Source organism: Pipra filicauda, unplaced genomic scaffold, assembly GCF_003945595.2.
Source record: "Pipra filicauda isolate LSUMZ 115617 unplaced genomic scaffold, ASM394559v2 scaffold253_size2546935_pilon, whole genome shotgun sequence".
NCBI classification, from domain to species: Eukaryota; Metazoa; Chordata; class Aves; order Passeriformes; family Pipridae; genus Pipra; species Pipra filicauda.
In genome coordinates, this window is record NW_024104369.1 from 389824 (window position 1) to 407148 (window position 17325).

The following is a 17325-nucleotide window of genomic DNA, read 5'->3' on the forward strand; positions in this document are numbered from 1 at the left end:
AGATTTCTGCTATGTTGAAAAAGGAGGCACCATCTGTCTTCAAAATTCCTTTGTGGAAAAGTAATTGGGATCTCAGATGGTATAACATCATTTGCCTTCTAGTGTGATCAGAATAAAATAAATTATTGTATTTTCACAAGTGAAAAAGAAATCAGGAATTCTGCCATAATCTTGTTCCGGGAAAAAAGAGAAGAATTAGGAGAACTGTTCTTCTCCAAGACACTGCGGTATGTTATTCCCAAAGCACAGGAAGAAAAGAAGGATCTGATGAGCATTCCTGCTCTCTTGCAACAAGCATTTTCTCTCCAAAACCAGTGATCACCCAAATACTTCAATTGTGGCAGCATGCCTAACTTTGCATGGCAAAGTAAAAAGGTAAACTAATAGGTTATACTGTTATCCTAGTTAAAAAGACCTGGTTGCAACAGCTCTTTGAAAAAATGTGCTGCAAGAAATATTAAAAGTAAGAAAAATGTTTCTTCCACACCTGCTATAGGTGTGTAGGATAAGGCAGGATTCTGACTTGCACTGCACACTGACTCACCACTGCTGCTGGACACTTAAAGCCCTGTTAACACCTCAACCATTCATTCCCAGAGTCCTGTGAACAGGACAGGTAGACAAACAGTTTTGAAAACAATCCAGATGAGGTATTTTCTGGAAGATGGAAATATTTCTTGCCTCCTTTTGGTACTGATTTTCAAATCAGAGTAGTTTTTTTTCTTTTCTAGTCAGGAAAAGAGCAAACAGGAGCTCAAAAATGGAATGGAAAAGACTGGAACACTCCCTTTCCTCAGGCAAAATCTTAATGGCAAAAATACTGGTACACCCTGACTAAAACTTTGGCTAATTTACTCACACTATCGTAGTAACTGGCTTAGTATAGTCATTTGGGTGTACAGGAGTTGCAGAAACAAACACTAGCTAAAACTTTATTAAACTTGTTTACCTTTAATAAGAATAAATCTAGGAGCAGGTTATACCATGCCTCAAAGAAAAAAATAAATAAATCATGCTTGTGTGATATGACCTGTAGAAGACGGAATGCTGCAGGTTTCAGTGAGAGTAATCAGTAATGATGTGACTAATACTCAAATTGTGAAACTCTTCTGGCCAAGAACCTCCTTCCTCCACAGTACAGAATACTTCAATTTAATTTTCAATTCCAATTACTGTGGCACTTCTAACATAATGATATTCATAACTCCATCCACAATAATTTAAGCATGCTATGTATATTGAAATACTGCTAACTACATTTCTGGAAACATAATGGATTGTGGTCTGCCTATCTCAATAAACCCAGAAAACAATACTGTATTCCTAAATAGTATGTTTCCATGCCAACTCACAGCTTTTGCTTGGATTCTGAATATCAGAGTCTTATATGGATAAATAATTTATATTTTAATAAAGGGTAGCAGCTAATTTTACTGGAATCTTTTTCTGGGTAAGAACTTACTGCAATTTCTGAGATCTGCTGTACCAAGCAGAATGATTCAATATACTGAAAAATACAGTACTAGTACTGTCTGCTGAGAGCAAACATTGTGTTGCATAAGTTACCTCAGAAATTAATATAAAAATAATCCAGCTGCCCTTTGCACTGGAGAACACTTTTAATTCCTACACAACAGTTCGCTCACGCAAGAAGGCATTAGATCTCCAAACTAATATTAGATAATTCTTCCTCATTCTTCTCACCTGGAATGGAAGGCTAAATGAAAAATTCTGTAAGAGAAAACTGAGGAAATGGCCCACAGTGCCTCTGTTAGCCTTCTATATGCCCTTTACATAGCCTTCCAAATGCATTCTTACACACAATAAGTCAGAAAACTCAGCACGACTCTCACTAAAGAGCAAACAGGCTCTTTTCCTTCCCCTGACATAGAGAGGTAAGAATTTTCTAAATTTAATTAGTTTTGGTCATTTATGATCTGAATCACTGATGTTTACTTCATTTATGTGTAAATGCCAAAATAGCTCATGATTTTGTGTACAGTAGGATAATTGACACATCTCAAGCAGTAATTACAGAGCATACATGTAAGACTGCCATACTAGTTGCATTAAAAGTAAGTTGCTTGTAAACTGAAATGTATGATGCCTTAAAATTGAGCATTCCTAAGAGATTTATATCAAAGTATTAAAACTGTTTTATATAATTTCCAGCATATTGAATTGTTCATCAATATCCCTTATGGGGCTCAAGATGGCACCTATCAAAATCCCCCTTCAGAAAGTTTTGGGCTGGGCTCTAAAACCAAAAACTGTCAATGATTTATGTTTTAATATGTTGTTCAAAATAAAGTAGCCTTTGGTTTAGAAACATTGTCCTAGGATATTAAATACTTTACTCCTAACAGAAAACCACTGAATTTGAATGCTAAAGTAATTATGATTCTGAAATCTTTTCTCAAATTTCCTTCTCTAATGTCAAGCAAGTTTCTGTACCCATCTTCGTACAACTGCGTAACTCATTATTGTCAGGCTTTCTGCACCAAAACAAATAAAAATTCAAAATGCATGGAAACATATATTTGAAAATTAATTTAATTAAATAAAGAAGGTTTTAAATAAAGAATAATTACTTTAAAGATATATTGTTGATATTAAAAGAACTTGACTGAGAGAAAATGAAAACTCAGACATAAAATGCAGAAGTGGTTACAAATACCTTAGCCATCAGCAGAAGTTAAGAGACTTTGTTTTGCAAGACATCCTGCATCTCATTAAATTGCTGTGCTTCCTGAAAACACACACACTACTGGTTTCAAGGCTGTCCCTTTCACGCTATACAGCACGAAGAGGCCAATTCATTAAAATGAAACATTATTGGAGAATTCATAAAACCAGATGTAACAAGTGATAAATAAACACAAGCTCCAATGAACCATTTCACCTAAGTTCTAAATACAAACCTGGTATGTGGAAACTGGAGAAGCAATATATGGCGTAATAGATGTCTGAGTGATCATTCTGTTTGCTGTAATACTGTAGGGTGATGGATAAAATCTAGAAAATGCAGAAATATTTATTAAATGCCAGTTCTCTGCATCTTTTATAACGCAAACATTTTTTTGAATTACTGTGTCATTATTCAACATACCCATTTTGTAAAGCAGCTGTGGTTGGATCATATGTGAGTGTCATTCCAGCCTTTAAAAAAAGTAGAAAAAATAGAGTTGATAAAATTAATTTTGATCATAAATTATTTCTCTTACTCTTTCTTTAGTTGTATTATTTTTAACTGAAAAATTGTATTGAAATAGTTTATTACCATAACTTAGGGAAAGGTTAATTGACAGAAGTAATTATATACTGTGAAGAGAAGAGAATTGGCGATATTGACTATGAATACAAGTTTCCATGTTCCCATCATGAGGAACAAAATGTAACCTGGGAAATACCTGGCTAAAAGAACACGTGTACATTTGAGAGTCAGGGCATGCAGATGATTATGTTAGGGTGTTGCCTACAATATATTAACTATATGAATGGGGAGTGCAGTTTTTCAGAAGACACATTTGAATTTTCCTGTCTAATACAAATGAGGTGTCTAGGCTCTCTAACCACAGTAGCTCTATGAAACTATTATCTTGAACATTAAAGATAAAAACAACTGTTGACTAAAAAGAAATTAATGCTGCATGGCACTGGTATACTATGTTAATCTTGTGAAAGTGATGTGCATTTGAGAGCTGTATAGATCAAAGGATTATTTACTACATGTAAATAAAGTTATGTTTCTGGTAGTTTTATAATATGAGAAAGCTGAAGTTTATAATATGACCAACTTGAAGGACATTTTATTATTCACTTTCATGAGGTAGGATTCAGTGTTTTGCATTTTGCCTTTTTTCCTCTAAAGAAAGACACACTTAAATATTTTTTTATAGAGTTGCAAACTGTCAGGTGAGAGTTAGTTGCACATTGTTAATATGCCAAAGACCCAAGCCAAGAAGTCTCAATGCCTATCATTTTCATAAGTATTCATTACTGCACACCCACACTAAAGCTTGAAGGGAGGACTTACAAGTCTCACCTCGCCTTCTCTGTGCCATGCTCTTCCATTCTGTATATATTTATTTTGATTCTGTCTCTTTTTCTGTCCTCCATCAGCAAACTTGCACAATAAAGGTTCTGCAGGAACTGAGAAGAAAGAAGAAAAATTAGTTGAAGTGGCATTTTTACACAGGTGTTCAGCTTTCCAAATGAGGTATGGTTTTTAAGTTATATTCCCAATACAGCAATTAAATAACACAGACTCATACTACAGCATCAACAATTGTTCTACATAGCACAAGGACAGCTGCCACACACAAACATCTGGAATGCCTTATATCTTTGATTTTAAACTACTGCTCTAAAACCTGTTGGAAAGAAACATGGTCTGTATATCTTGAGTATGTGTCTGTTGGTCTGGGGATGAACAAGAACTGTCATCTGAATTCTGAGCTTTGCCTCCTTGGAGGTATGTCTAAAGAGGGTGGAGAACAAATCTGGCCGAAGGCCTATAACATATTCTCCCCAACCCTTGGAGGTTTCAGTAATGTCCCCAAACTTAAAGTGCTCTGCTCATCCAGAATAGCCAGAAGAGCTGGCACAGTACCTCCACTTACTCCAGCCAGCAAAGTGGAGTGGGCACCTTTATCTCCTGCCACCTTACACTGAAAAAATGTCCCAGCTGTCCACTTCCATTTTATCTCTGCTCTATAAAGAACACACAGTGCAAATAGAAATTCTTCAATATTGTTCTTTTGGGATTTTGCTTACTGTCGTGAAACAGCATCACCAAACTTCCTTTTTTTTTCTTTTTTGTTTGTTTGTTTGCTTTGGTTTGGTTTGGTTGTTGTTATTATTATTTTGCCTAATATAATTCCTGATCATGACTTCAACTTTTAATGTCAGAACTGAAGCAGTGGAAAAGAAAAGTTTGCATAGTATTCTTTCTTTCCCTGTTACTAGCTTCCATGTTTCCAAGTACCTATGGCTGAAGCACAGCTCTGCTACATCACACCACACCCTCTCTAATCACAGGGTGGAAGCACTGGTATGACTTGGATGTGAGTGCTTCTCTGCCAATAATTCCTGACACATGAGCTGTCTAAGCTTTACCATGACACTCCTCCAGTCATTCTCTGTTTGGAAACATCTTCATGAGACATGGCTGGACCTGAAAACATACAAGTTTCCAAATGCAGAGTAAACACATGGGGTGGGAAGGCCACCTGCAAAAAAAACAACCCCAAGAAAAACTTTCAACAAAATCTATTACTATAACCATGGTCAGTGTTGATGTCTCTTCACCTTGTGTGCATTTGCAAAAGATGGTTGTTATTGAAAACCTCAGACACATAATCTCACAAAGACCTTGACTTTCAAAACTCTGACATAAAACTAGCTTTAACAGCCAAGTCATCCCTGGCTTTGAATGGCATAGCTAAAACACTAGCTCTGGTTATACTTCTACCTTCTCTATAAAAAAAGGCATGAACTGGGAGACAGAACTGGTGTGTGGTTCCCTGACTCGTCTCCAACATTGACCACATAGGTCAGAGACCTGCACCTTTCTTACCTGTGTGCTGTTATACAGCAGGCAAATAACTTTAATATAAGAAAGTCAGACTATAATATTAAACATGACAATGGCATTAAATAAAAATATATTATCCTAAAGAGAATGGTAATTAAAAGACTATAATCATAAAATAAACCAGGAAAAGTTTAGGCTAATGACACTGGAAAAAGTATTGGACACCTGTGGATGGTGGAGTAAATGAACAATGAAATAATAGAAACTCCGAAGTAGGAGAATATTATCTTCCAAACTCTGCATTTCTGAGGGCATTTTTGGCATTCCCAGAACTGAGTTTTGCTTTGGGGTCTTCCATCATGCAAAGCGACTTCTGTCTCGGCATGCTTGGGGGCAAAAAGGTATTATATCCATACGCTGATGACACTTTGATGTTACTTTATAAAAGCCAATGACCCAATAACTTTGTCATAGCACAAAGCATTTTAATCACATACATTTCTGTTAAAATAAAAGGAGTTAATCTCAGAATACAGTAGTCAATATGGGTAAAATTGTCAGGTTCATGTATGAAATTATTTGAATTGATTTTACATAATGAGGAAAAAAAATCATCAGAAACAGAGTGGAGATCCAAATACTGAAGTTAACTGTCTTTAAAAAAATGCTCTTCCTCAACTTGAGTATCTTTGACTACTTATATGTTATTTCAAAATCTAGTTTTGTGGGGAGCATACGTGACTTCAAAAATACACACTATAAAATTTTGGGTGAAATCAAAAGAAACTGGCATGAGAACAGCTTAGAAAGACACCAGAAAGTACCTAAACATTTCTAGCCCTGTGATTCTGTATTATAGCACTCACAGTAGTACATGTTTTATTTAATGCTACATTATGCTTTCACTAAAAATCCCCATAACGAATTGTAAAATACTTCTCTGAAAGCATTATTTGTGCTTATATTTCCCATTATTGTCTCAACATAAAGATCTTTTAAAAAAATCAGACTAAACCTATCCAACTGTTGAACAAAATGTTCATGAAAACCTATTTTAAGAATAAATTTGATTTGTCAGTAGATAACTGAAAACAGCTAAATTTTAGATGATTAAACATATTCTATGGGGCATTGTAAAAATTCTCCTGACAAATTTAAAGAGGAAGAAAAAATGGAATAAGAATTATCCACATTAATTGGATTTTGCGTATGTAATATCCAAAACCTTCAGCAATGAAAAAACTCACACTTAAAAAGGCATTAATTTGTGATTACCAGAAGTTAGTACTCCATCTTACTGAACATGGATCTGGTCATGGGAACCCTTGTTTCTCTGACCTTCTCTTGCTCCTCACTGCACACATGAAAGAGACCAAATGCTGTGAATGTTCCAATTCACATTAAGAAAAACAATGCAGATCATCTCTTTAATACCATCAGCTGTTGCAAGCAGGCTCTATAGCATTGGCCTTCCCTGATTCTGGTTCAAGATCTGAATGCTGACAGCAGGGACCGCTCCAATTGAAAGCCTAACTGCAATTTTTGGCTGCTCTTCCATACATGTGACCCAAATGCCACTGTGTCCATTCCTTCAACAACACAATGACTGATGATCATCGGATGGAGGGTCATGAGAAGGAGATAAACCTTCGTGGGAGCCAAGTATGATCTACTGATCTCCCTCCCACCAAAGAATGAACATAGTCCTTACTCTTTCCAAAATGAAATCTGAAGTTTATTTTATTCAGCTTACCTTCTGTTATATTTTTCACCAATATGTAACATATTCTCTCTCTTGCACATAAGAACATGTTTATAATAGATATACGTATTTGAACAAAAAACTCGAACAAGCTGTACAGACTAGTCAAGCAATCTTCTGTAGTCCAGGAAGGAAGGGAGAGTCATTTTTATTGTTTAATTGTTGGGAACTATGCAGGCCCAGTGATGAAGCAGATCATTAATCATTTGGTGACTTGTCTGCATGTGCAAGACCGAAAGACAGAGTATTGCATTCACAGCTAAGAAAGAGCTGATGTAAAAGGCTACAACATAGAATGGACTTAAGCTTTTGCAGCTAAGACACCATGTTTACATGCCCACTCTTCTGACATCTAATGAAAACCAGCACTCTCACTAATTTGTGGATGCCTGCAGCTATGGAGGCAGTCTGTAACTGTAACTGTGAGCTTTGCTGCTCTTTAACAGCAGGTCGGGGCCTTAAAATTTGGGTGTGGAAAGGGTTGACCTCCTCTTCCTGCCCCAAATCATCCTCCTCTAGGGCTAATATTTTTACAGAAGAGAGATATGAATGCAATATTAGTCCAGAGAGTAAATTCTTCCTTGTTGTACACACTTTCTCACATCTCTACATTAGAATTCTGTCTTTCTTAATTCAGTGTTTACCCAAATACATAGCAGGTGATACTATAAGTACAAGAACAAAACTGATGTTCTTTGTTGGAATTTGTATTTACACCCTTGACTTACGGCTCCCTTTACCAACTTTTCAATAAACCTTGCCTTCAGATACGAAAAAATACAATAAAATAGTTGAAAAATACTATTCTTTTAGTCAGTTTTCAATTAAACTGTATCTTTTATTGACTTTCATTGCTTATTTTCTAGTGCAAAGCATATGGGACTTAATGAATTCTGACATTAAAACATCAATTAAATGGTAGAGCAAGCCTGTAGAGTTAGAAGCTTTTGCTAAAGGCTGTGTGAATTAAAAAAGAAGTTATACAACCCAAGATCAGGGTAGCTTTGTAAGTTTAAAGAGAACTTAAATATATACCTTTCACTATCCTAGTCTCCACTTAAACACAATGCTCAGGGTTCCATTGCTTTAATAATTTATACAACGTTTAATAATTCGTCACAGAAGTATATTTCAAGTCAGTTTGAGAAGTATTTTTCTTTTCTATTCCTATGTTGCTTCTTAAAGCAGTAATTGCAAACTACGGAAGTTAGAGCAGTATAAGCTTCTAATTCACAGATTTCACAAAATATTCTGAGTTGGAAGAGACCCACAAGGATCATCAAATCCTACTCTGAAGTGAATGGCCCATACAGGGATCAAACCCACAACCTTGGTGAGGTAATATCAGGGTCTTGATCTAATGAATGAAATTTTCATTCTTCTGCGTGACTAACAGGAGTAACACCTGCACGGTGAGGTCTTGATACTCTTTAGCAGTGGTTTTCAGGCTGTGGTTCACAGATTATTTCTAAAGAACCTGTGAGAGATAACTAAGAAATGTGAACTTAGGGTCAAGTGGCTTAAATTCACTATACAGAGATCTTCAGTGCTGGATATTTTGTAAAGGCAAGCAAATAGAAAACACTCGTAAATGACTGACAGAAGATAGCTACTTCCAGGCTCCAACTGCACTCCTCCCTTGCACTAGAAAGATGTCCAAGATCAGAATCATTTCAAACAGTAGGGTCTATGGACCTCTTCCTAGTCTAGTCAAGAGCACGAGCAGGAGCAGGGCTCTCACACTCTCAATTTCCTCCCTAAAACATAATCTGAGTGACCAATAAGTTTATCGTAAGTGGAAAGAGAGGAGTGGGTCATGGATAATCTATGATTTTTGGATCATCACCATAACCAGCCATTCATGAAGCAAAAATGGTATGGGATGTTCAGCAAAAATGCTCTCTACCTTACAGCCATTTAAAAAATTAAAAATCACCTCCATTCTTTTTCAGGAGAAGAAATATTAAAAGAAATGTTAAATATAAAGAAATAGGTTCCAAAGCCTTTAGAACATGCATAAAACTTTGGTAACTTTTCAACTCCTACACTTTTAATTTTAAATATGAGACAATAGACTTACACACATCTTATGGATTCTACAGCACAACTGCTTTACAGAATCATTTATATAATTATTCTCACATATCATCACCCAGCTACATGCTACTGTGATAGGGAGTTGGTGCCTTGCATGACTTTGCCTAGCAGATAATTCCTACAATCATTAGGGATCCAACACAAAAACATAAACACAGTGAACATTTGTATCATCTTTAGGGGAAGGAGGCTAAGTACAGTGCTCTGTTCTCACTACTCATCTACTGTGTCCTGGCTCCTTTTACTGGTCTAGTCTGTTTCCTGCAATTCACATCATGAGGTTTACATTTTACAGGAGAATAGAAAAGCTTTAAATATCATATTATTCACTGAAAAAATAGTTCTTTAAGTTCTTCTTTAAGTTCTTTAATAGTTTCTTTTAAAAAGTAGAACTAAATGCAAAAGTTACTTCAAGATTACAGCAATCATGTAATAAATGTTCATTTGAGAAGAGAATTAAGTATAAAAATTAAAGTTCTGAGAGAACTAGAGAGGAAGTCATTGCCCATAAAACATAACAAACTATTACAACAACTTACATAAAAAAGTACAAACCCCAACAACAAAGAGTGAAACTAATATATCACTTCTAGGAGTTCTAGGATTATACCAACTTGCAGTGCATTTCAAATTGCTCTCTAAGGTAACCCTTCTTGTTATTTACTGAAGACAAACAGGGACACACTAAATATTGAATATATTTCATTAAGCTAAATAAAGCCTGAATAGCCTGTTACATCTGGGTTTAGCTTGCTCAGTATCATCACTCACTCAACTCTAGAGTCAACACTTCTGTGATCATGCTGTGTTATCCTCGGCCTTCCCAGATTCTTATAGGTTTTTCTGTTCTGTCTTCTCATACTCCAGAGAAGGTTTCATCTATGCTTCCTATAACCATTTAACCCATTCTTCCATTTAAACCCAAACTTAGTTAAAATAACAAAGCTGCATTATGAAAGCATGTTTTTGTTGAACAGATGTTCTTCCTCCCACACCTATTTCATTACAGGCCCGTCTCTCCTACCCTCTTCATCCTGATAACAGTGTTTTTAGAGCCAGCTCCCTTTGCTGATTTTAGCTAAGTTTCTAGGACACAAGGTTTTAATTTAAACATAGTTCCAGTTCTACAATTTTATTTTGCACGTCTTTGAACTTGCTCCTCCATAAGCCCAAAAGATGCTAATCTATTTCAAAACCTTTTCCTAACCTTTGTCCAAGAGGTTTCCCACTACAATCACTTTTCTCAGTGCAGGTAGTCCAAGATCTCAGTTGCACCATGACTCTGCCCCACTTTTTGGCAGACTGCAGCATATTATTATGCATAAGTTGAATTCTCTAATATGACTGCATTACTGGACGTGTGCTTGCTGTGCGGTAAAGAACTCCTGGAAGAATCTGAACTCCATAAAAACCTTTGCAAGGAGCAATGAAACTTCACGCAACAAAATCAAGGGTCTTTAAAAAACAATGTTTTCATGACTCCATTATGTAATTAATTATTTGTCTCTTTTTCAGTATTATGAAAGGTGAAACTCATGTCACTTAACTGACTTTCAGACGTTTAGAGTTATCTGAGTGACTGATCGAGACACCCTTCGTAATCACAAGAATAGCTGACAGCAACGATACCACCAGTCTCTGGAGGTGTGTGTTTCTTGTCCTGTTCTACATAGAGAGCCTAGATTACTTTGCCAAGCAAGCATTACAAGTTAAAGTCTGTGAAGTGGATTACATATTGAGACCCCTCTTTAGTTTCCACTTTCAGACAATGGACAGTTCTGTGAAAATTTCTTGATCCTAATTATTAACATTTTTCTGGTAAATGTTTCTTCTACACTGTAAAAATTGCTCTTACAATTCTGTGCAGCGACTTTTCATTTCTATCTGGTTGAACCCAAACATAAAAGGGTGCAGCTTCAGCAATGGTCCACCAGAATATGACTAGCAATGACATGCTTGATGGCTTATTCACTGAGAAGAGGAAAATGCAAGTGAAAATAAAAATTAAAAAACTAAAAAGCGCTAATAGGAGGTTCTGTTACAGTTTTCTACTGTCTTTACGGTCTGTTTCTACATAGGAGCTGTAACATTTTAACTAAATATAATAAAGTAACAAAGGAAAAAATGTAACAGAGTGCTTAAATTTAAGAAAACTTTGTAACAAAGTTTTAACTAAATAATCTCAGCAATTAATCCCAAGACAAAGGGTCTGCAAAAACCCAGCCAGGGAAGTCAAAATCCTGTATTAAATTAGTGTTGCTGAAGGGAGTGGTTTCCTGTGCTCTGAAGCACTTTCCATCCTTATTGCAGCACAGACTGCCTCAAACTGGTGCAATCTTTCAGGGACGAGGCATGTATGTAGTTTTACTAAACAAGCTGCATTCTTGTCTGCCTGCTGAGGGCTACCTTCCTCCTCCTCAGTGACAGGGTCTGGCTACAGACAACATTTCACCAGCAGGATAAAAGCAGCTTCAGTGACCACATCAACAGTGTAATTTGTAAAATTCCCACTTGGGATTCTCATTAAAATGGTTACCGAAAGTTGCCTGGAATGTCAGGCATATATTCTTTCCTTCTTTCTTGTCCTCTTTCTATTTTACTCTGCAGCTCTGAATTTCCTTTCCTCATTTTTCAGTGTTTATGGAATATACATTTTGTCTCTAAGAACAGTGCTGACGAAGCAAACTGATGAGGAACTTGGTGTGACAACAAAATCGTACTACACAGCTTTCTCTGAATTTTGCCTTGTATGATATTTCTAGAAGCAGCATTCTATGTTGACCTCCTTCCAGCTTCCTGAAGAACCTCAAAACCTGCAACGACTTGAGAGTCGCAGCTCCTCAGTGAATGATACTGTCAGGCACTGCTGCAGATCCTAATTTTTTTATAATTAAATAAATTTTTGAAAAATACTTTGAAAAAATCATCAACAGATGACAAAAGTAGACGATCTTTTGTCTCTGAAAAAAACCCTGTTCATGGACAATCAGTCAGATTCTGTTCTGATACACATGTTTCCTGACTTCAACTGGGATTATGTGGGATACAAATTTGTGCATAGCTAGCTTAAGCTACTTGTCTCTCTGCTAGGAGAGAACAACATTAGATTCCTAGAAAAGGTTTACAACAGAAAAGTGATTTACTGTGTTCCAAGCAAGTCAGTATTATAGTCGACCAACAAGATACAGTTTAATAAGACTGCCTCTAAATGAGAAGACAGATACAACAATCAGTGTAACAGGCTTCCAGCACATAAGCAATAACCCATTCATACATCTTGTTAGAAATATATGCAACATACCAGAAACTCCTGCTGGTGTCTTTATGAATTTTCCATTAAAATGAGCAATCACTGCTTCACATTTTTCTGTTGACTCCATCCTAAGAAAATAAAGAATAATTTACATAAATTAAACACTCAACCAGATTCCCATGTTTGTGATTTTTCTTAAAGCGTATTTCTTGCTTTTTCTCAAAGCATATTTCTTGCTTTTTCTCACTTCACTATTGTGGCTTGCTTTCCCATGTGTGAGCAATAGAGAAGATGTTTTCTAAGAACAAATAATTTCAGAAAGGTAAAACTAAACTCATTAACATTTTATGCACTCTGAGACCAAAGTCAGTGCCAAACTGAAAATACTATACTCCTATTTACTCAGAAATTAGGCAGCTTGGACAGCTACAGTGTAAAGTACCTTTGCTGTCTTGAAAGAAGCAGAAAGACTGAATCACTGTCACTCATAACTGAACCCTTGGTGTCCATGATGCACACAACAAAGGTTAATGCCACTCTTCATAAAGGATTTTGAAGTGTCTGTACATTTTAAGAGTAATAAACCCAAATATAAACATGGTCGACTGAATGACCCAAACTGACTTTGCAGCTTTCAGCTTACACACATCATTTCAACTAAATGATGTACTTGACTCCTATTTAATTGTCTCCTAGTTACCTTCAAAACAGGAACCAATAGCTGTGATAGCTACTGAGAATATATCCAAAATCCTGAACAGGTTTGTGCATTTAGGCTGTTAGATCTAGACTTAATAGATTGAGCAGGCTACTGGTGAGCTACTGCCAGTCTGGGAGTGGTTCCGGAGGCTGCAGCTACACCCTTGCATTGCAGTGTAGATGTGTCTGTCCTAACTCTCAGCTTGGACTAAGTTGCAATGGGTGACTGAGATGTGCAAGTAAAACAAAATTTATTTTAAAAGATGAACATATTTTGCAGCTGTCTGCAAGATGATATATGGTAATGTCAAACAGACAATTTCTTTTTATTTTTTCATTAAGTTCTATAATTCATATCCACAAATTAGGCCAATGGACTCAGCAACAAAGAAACAGGACTAAAAATTACTAAGTCTTGGCATGTTTTTAATTCTGGTAGCCTTTCTGCACAGGCTGACAATATGCAATTACAGACAACAAGCAAAATGCCAGACTGAACAAGAAGTTTTCCTCATTATTCCAAAAATACCTTTTAGAGAATTTTCAGAAGTTTTGGATTGTTGGATCAAAGAAATCTAATTTTTTTGTCTCTCATAAAACAAACAATATAATTTAGTTTCAGACTCAAGTCTAGACTTGATAAAATACATTACTCTTCATTAATCTAATAAAATTCTCCCAAAGGGAAGAAATTAAAATCTATATTTAATGTCTACAAGTTTCTTGGACAATTTTAACTTTAATTAATATGTATCCAAAAATGTTCCAGTAGAAGAAAAATGTTCACCTTGCAAAAGGAAAGAAGTTCTAATTAGATATAACCACAATAGCTTATTCAATAACTTATGTATACTATATATATATGTATATAAAAATAACTTCACATATATGCATATATGAAACTTATAATGCATAATACAGAAACTGTTGAGAAAATATTTGAAAACTAATCTCTTTTAAAGTCTTCAATAGAAGTGAGGTTTTGGATACATACAAGTCTTTTGGACTTTTGCATGTGATTCTAAAACACTTCCAGCTATATTAGAAAAAATATATTTTCCTACCATACCACTGATTCAAAGCAGAGTTGTAAGCAAGTTTAGGGAGAAGAGATTGAAAGAATTCAAAATGCCTACTGAATTTTAGCTTGGATGTTACTGGATTTTACCCTTCATAGTATCAAAAAGTGAAAGCTATATATAAAATACAAGTGTATGAATGAAATAGAAATGCCACTTAATTTTACACCAAAAATATTACAAATATTTGTTGATTTATTTAAACAGAAGAAAATTTGATAAACTCTAAACGTAGATAATGAATATTATCCTATTTTGTTCCTTTGTTATACCTTCTTGAAACTGGACAGCTTGATAAGCAATTAAAGCTGAGAAGTAGGGGTTGGGAGGGAAGAGATCAAAAAAAAGAGAAGAATAAAAATCACAGTGCTGTGAAATACCCACAGCCAACTCACAGGAAAACCAAACCCTAAAAATATTGGCTTCATCACAAGATATAATTTGTTCAATTCTTTTCTGTGCACTAATTTTAGATTTTGCTACTTGTTCAAATACAGAGCTATTGTAATACTGGCTGAACATCTGAATTACTGGAATTTGACTTCACAGAGATTTTACAACATATTTTGAGAATCCCAATTCTTTGCTCAAAGCATTGGGATTTCATTTTTGACGATAGAAATCTTCAATTTAAAGCCTCTAAATTGTGATTGTCATACAAGGTTTAAAGCAGGACTTAGTAATAAATAGAATAAAATATTAGAAAGGCACAGAAAAGGCTTTGATGAAGAGATCCCAGAAAAAAAAAAAATGAATTAACTAGGGAAAAAGTAGACTCACATGGACAGAATATTTGGGAGGTATCTACTAATTTATGGAAAATACTTTCTCTTGTTGATTTGGGTGGGATATTTGACAAAGCAGTCAAATATTTTAAGATGAGATTTACTGTAAGTGAATAAAAATATTTTCTTTCCCAGTTGACATCATGTTAATGAGCCTGAAAATTCAAAGGGCTGATGTTCAAAGGGCAATGGTGAGTTCATTTTCTCTAAGGAGCTAATGAAGAAAAAGAAAGAAAATAAAAGGCAGGGGGTGGGGAAGAAGGGGTTCTTCCTTATGGTCTCCTGCCTCGGATTCAAACTTCAAAAGCCAGAAAAGTCACAGGAGAAGTCTCTGTGAAGCATTGCATAACTCTTGCTCGCTGGTTCAGGGATAGAAGAGAAAGCAGAAGTACAGAGAAGGGAAGGAAGTGGTTTAGAGTGAACTCTTATTCTAGATAGTTGTCCAGTAAGAGCAATAGATTCAGATTTAGCCATCTAAGCAAGATGAGACACAGCCATATTTGCTTTACCACAGGAAGAATTAACAAAATCCTACTGGGTATCTCCATCTAGATCTCCCTTCTCTTTAAAAACTTTAATATTTTCAATAATTTCTGCCTTTTCCTCCTATTCCTGCCTTTTCAATTATAAAAAGGAAAAAGGTTGCCAGCATGGCTAACACCACTGACGCACCTTGCAAAGCCAACACCACGGCTGGTCCCACTCGAGTCCCGCAGTATCCTCGTGGAGATAACCTGCCCAAAAGGTTTCAGCATGTTCTCAAGCTCCTGCTCATCCATTGAAAGTGGTAAATTGGAAATGTATAAGTTTGTCGGGTCTTGCTCTTGTTGCTGAAAGAAAATTGGAAACAATTCTTATTGTTGTTACTACTGACATTTTGAATATCAAATAAACCACCAATTACATAAAACTTCTGGTGCAGATTTTTACTTCTCAGGTCCCTTTCTAAAGGCTACTCTTCCCTAGTATCAGTGATCTCCATCTTGTGCCACTGCCTGCAGCATTCCTGAGAAAGTTCCCCTTCTCCTATTACTGCTGACAATGACATTTTTAAGTGGAGATAAAGGTGAATAATTGACCAGTTTATAGTCCATTTTACAACTTCATGTTTCAGATTTTTCTGAGAAGAAAAAAAAGGAAAAATGAGATAGAGAAAACAAGTTAGCAAACAAGGAAATGCAAGAGTGGTTGAAAGAGCTAAAAAAGCCAGATGTAAATTAAAAAGAGAAAAGATTGGAATGACAATATGAAAATAATATGAGGAAAAAATGAGACAGTGCATTTAAGAGTATATACATTCCCAAAATGCTACCATAAAAATAGGATGATACCAAAGTGAGTGGGACACTACTGTCTTCTCCAACACATGAACATTTTTAAGTTTTCACCAAACTTTTACATTATGCATTCAGACAATACAAAAGTCTTTCAAAAACTTTCTCTAGAAACACACAAAAGTGTGTTTCTCATACTGGTAATCACTGGTAATCACTGGCCCTGCTCTGTGCTGAAATACATTCTTAATCTACACAGATCTATATGACTTGGCCCTTAAAGTTCTGCAAAACCTTGATGTCATCATTGTGGCTCCCTGTATAGATTTAAGTCTCTGCAGGATGCAAACATTCACTTTTTTATATGATCTGAAACAAATACAATTTTCATAGAATCACAGAAAGGGTAAGGTTGGAAGGGACCACATGTGGTCCAACTTTCCTGCTCAAGCAGGGTCATACTAGAGCATGTGGCACAGGGTTGTGTCCAGATGGTTCTTGGATATCTCCAGTGAGGAAGACTCCACAACCTTTCTGGGCAGTCTGTTCCAGTGCACAGTCACCAGCATAGTAAAGAAGTTCTTCCTTGTATACAGGTGGAACTTCCTGTGCATCAGTTTCTGTCTCTTGTCTCTTGTCCTAACACGTTTGTTGGTCCAAATGCATTTGTTGGCATAGTCATCGATATATTTTTATTTTGTACAAGAGGGCTAAATGAATTACAAAGAAGTTTGAATCACAACAGAAAACAAAAACAGAACCACAACACTTGCCTACTGGAACTGAAGCAACTGTTATAGTGATTGTACTGTATGAATGGTGATATCTTCTCATAAAGAT

General features: G+C 35.8%; 1 protein-coding gene across 3 annotated transcripts in view; it reads right to left on the reverse strand.

Moving 5' to 3' along the window:
• RBMS1 (RNA binding motif single stranded interacting protein 1) overlaps positions 1-17325 on the reverse strand; it is a 145308-nt gene that overhangs the window by 10166 nt on the left and 117817 nt on the right. For 2 of the 3 annotated variants that reach the window (XM_027734162.2, XM_027734166.2), the window contains exons 5-9: positions 15884-16041; positions 12697-12776; positions 4037-4152; positions 3110-3159; positions 2922-3015 (exon numbers count right to left, since the gene is read on the reverse strand). In XM_027734162.2, the coding sequence (XP_027589963.1) occupies positions 2922-3015; positions 3110-3159; positions 4037-4152; positions 12697-12776; positions 15884-16041 (498 nt within the window). The remainder of the gene's footprint in view (positions 1-2921; positions 3016-3109; positions 3160-4036; positions 4153-12696; positions 12777-15883; positions 16042-17325) is intronic. The other variant, XM_027734163.2, reaches the window with a different exon arrangement.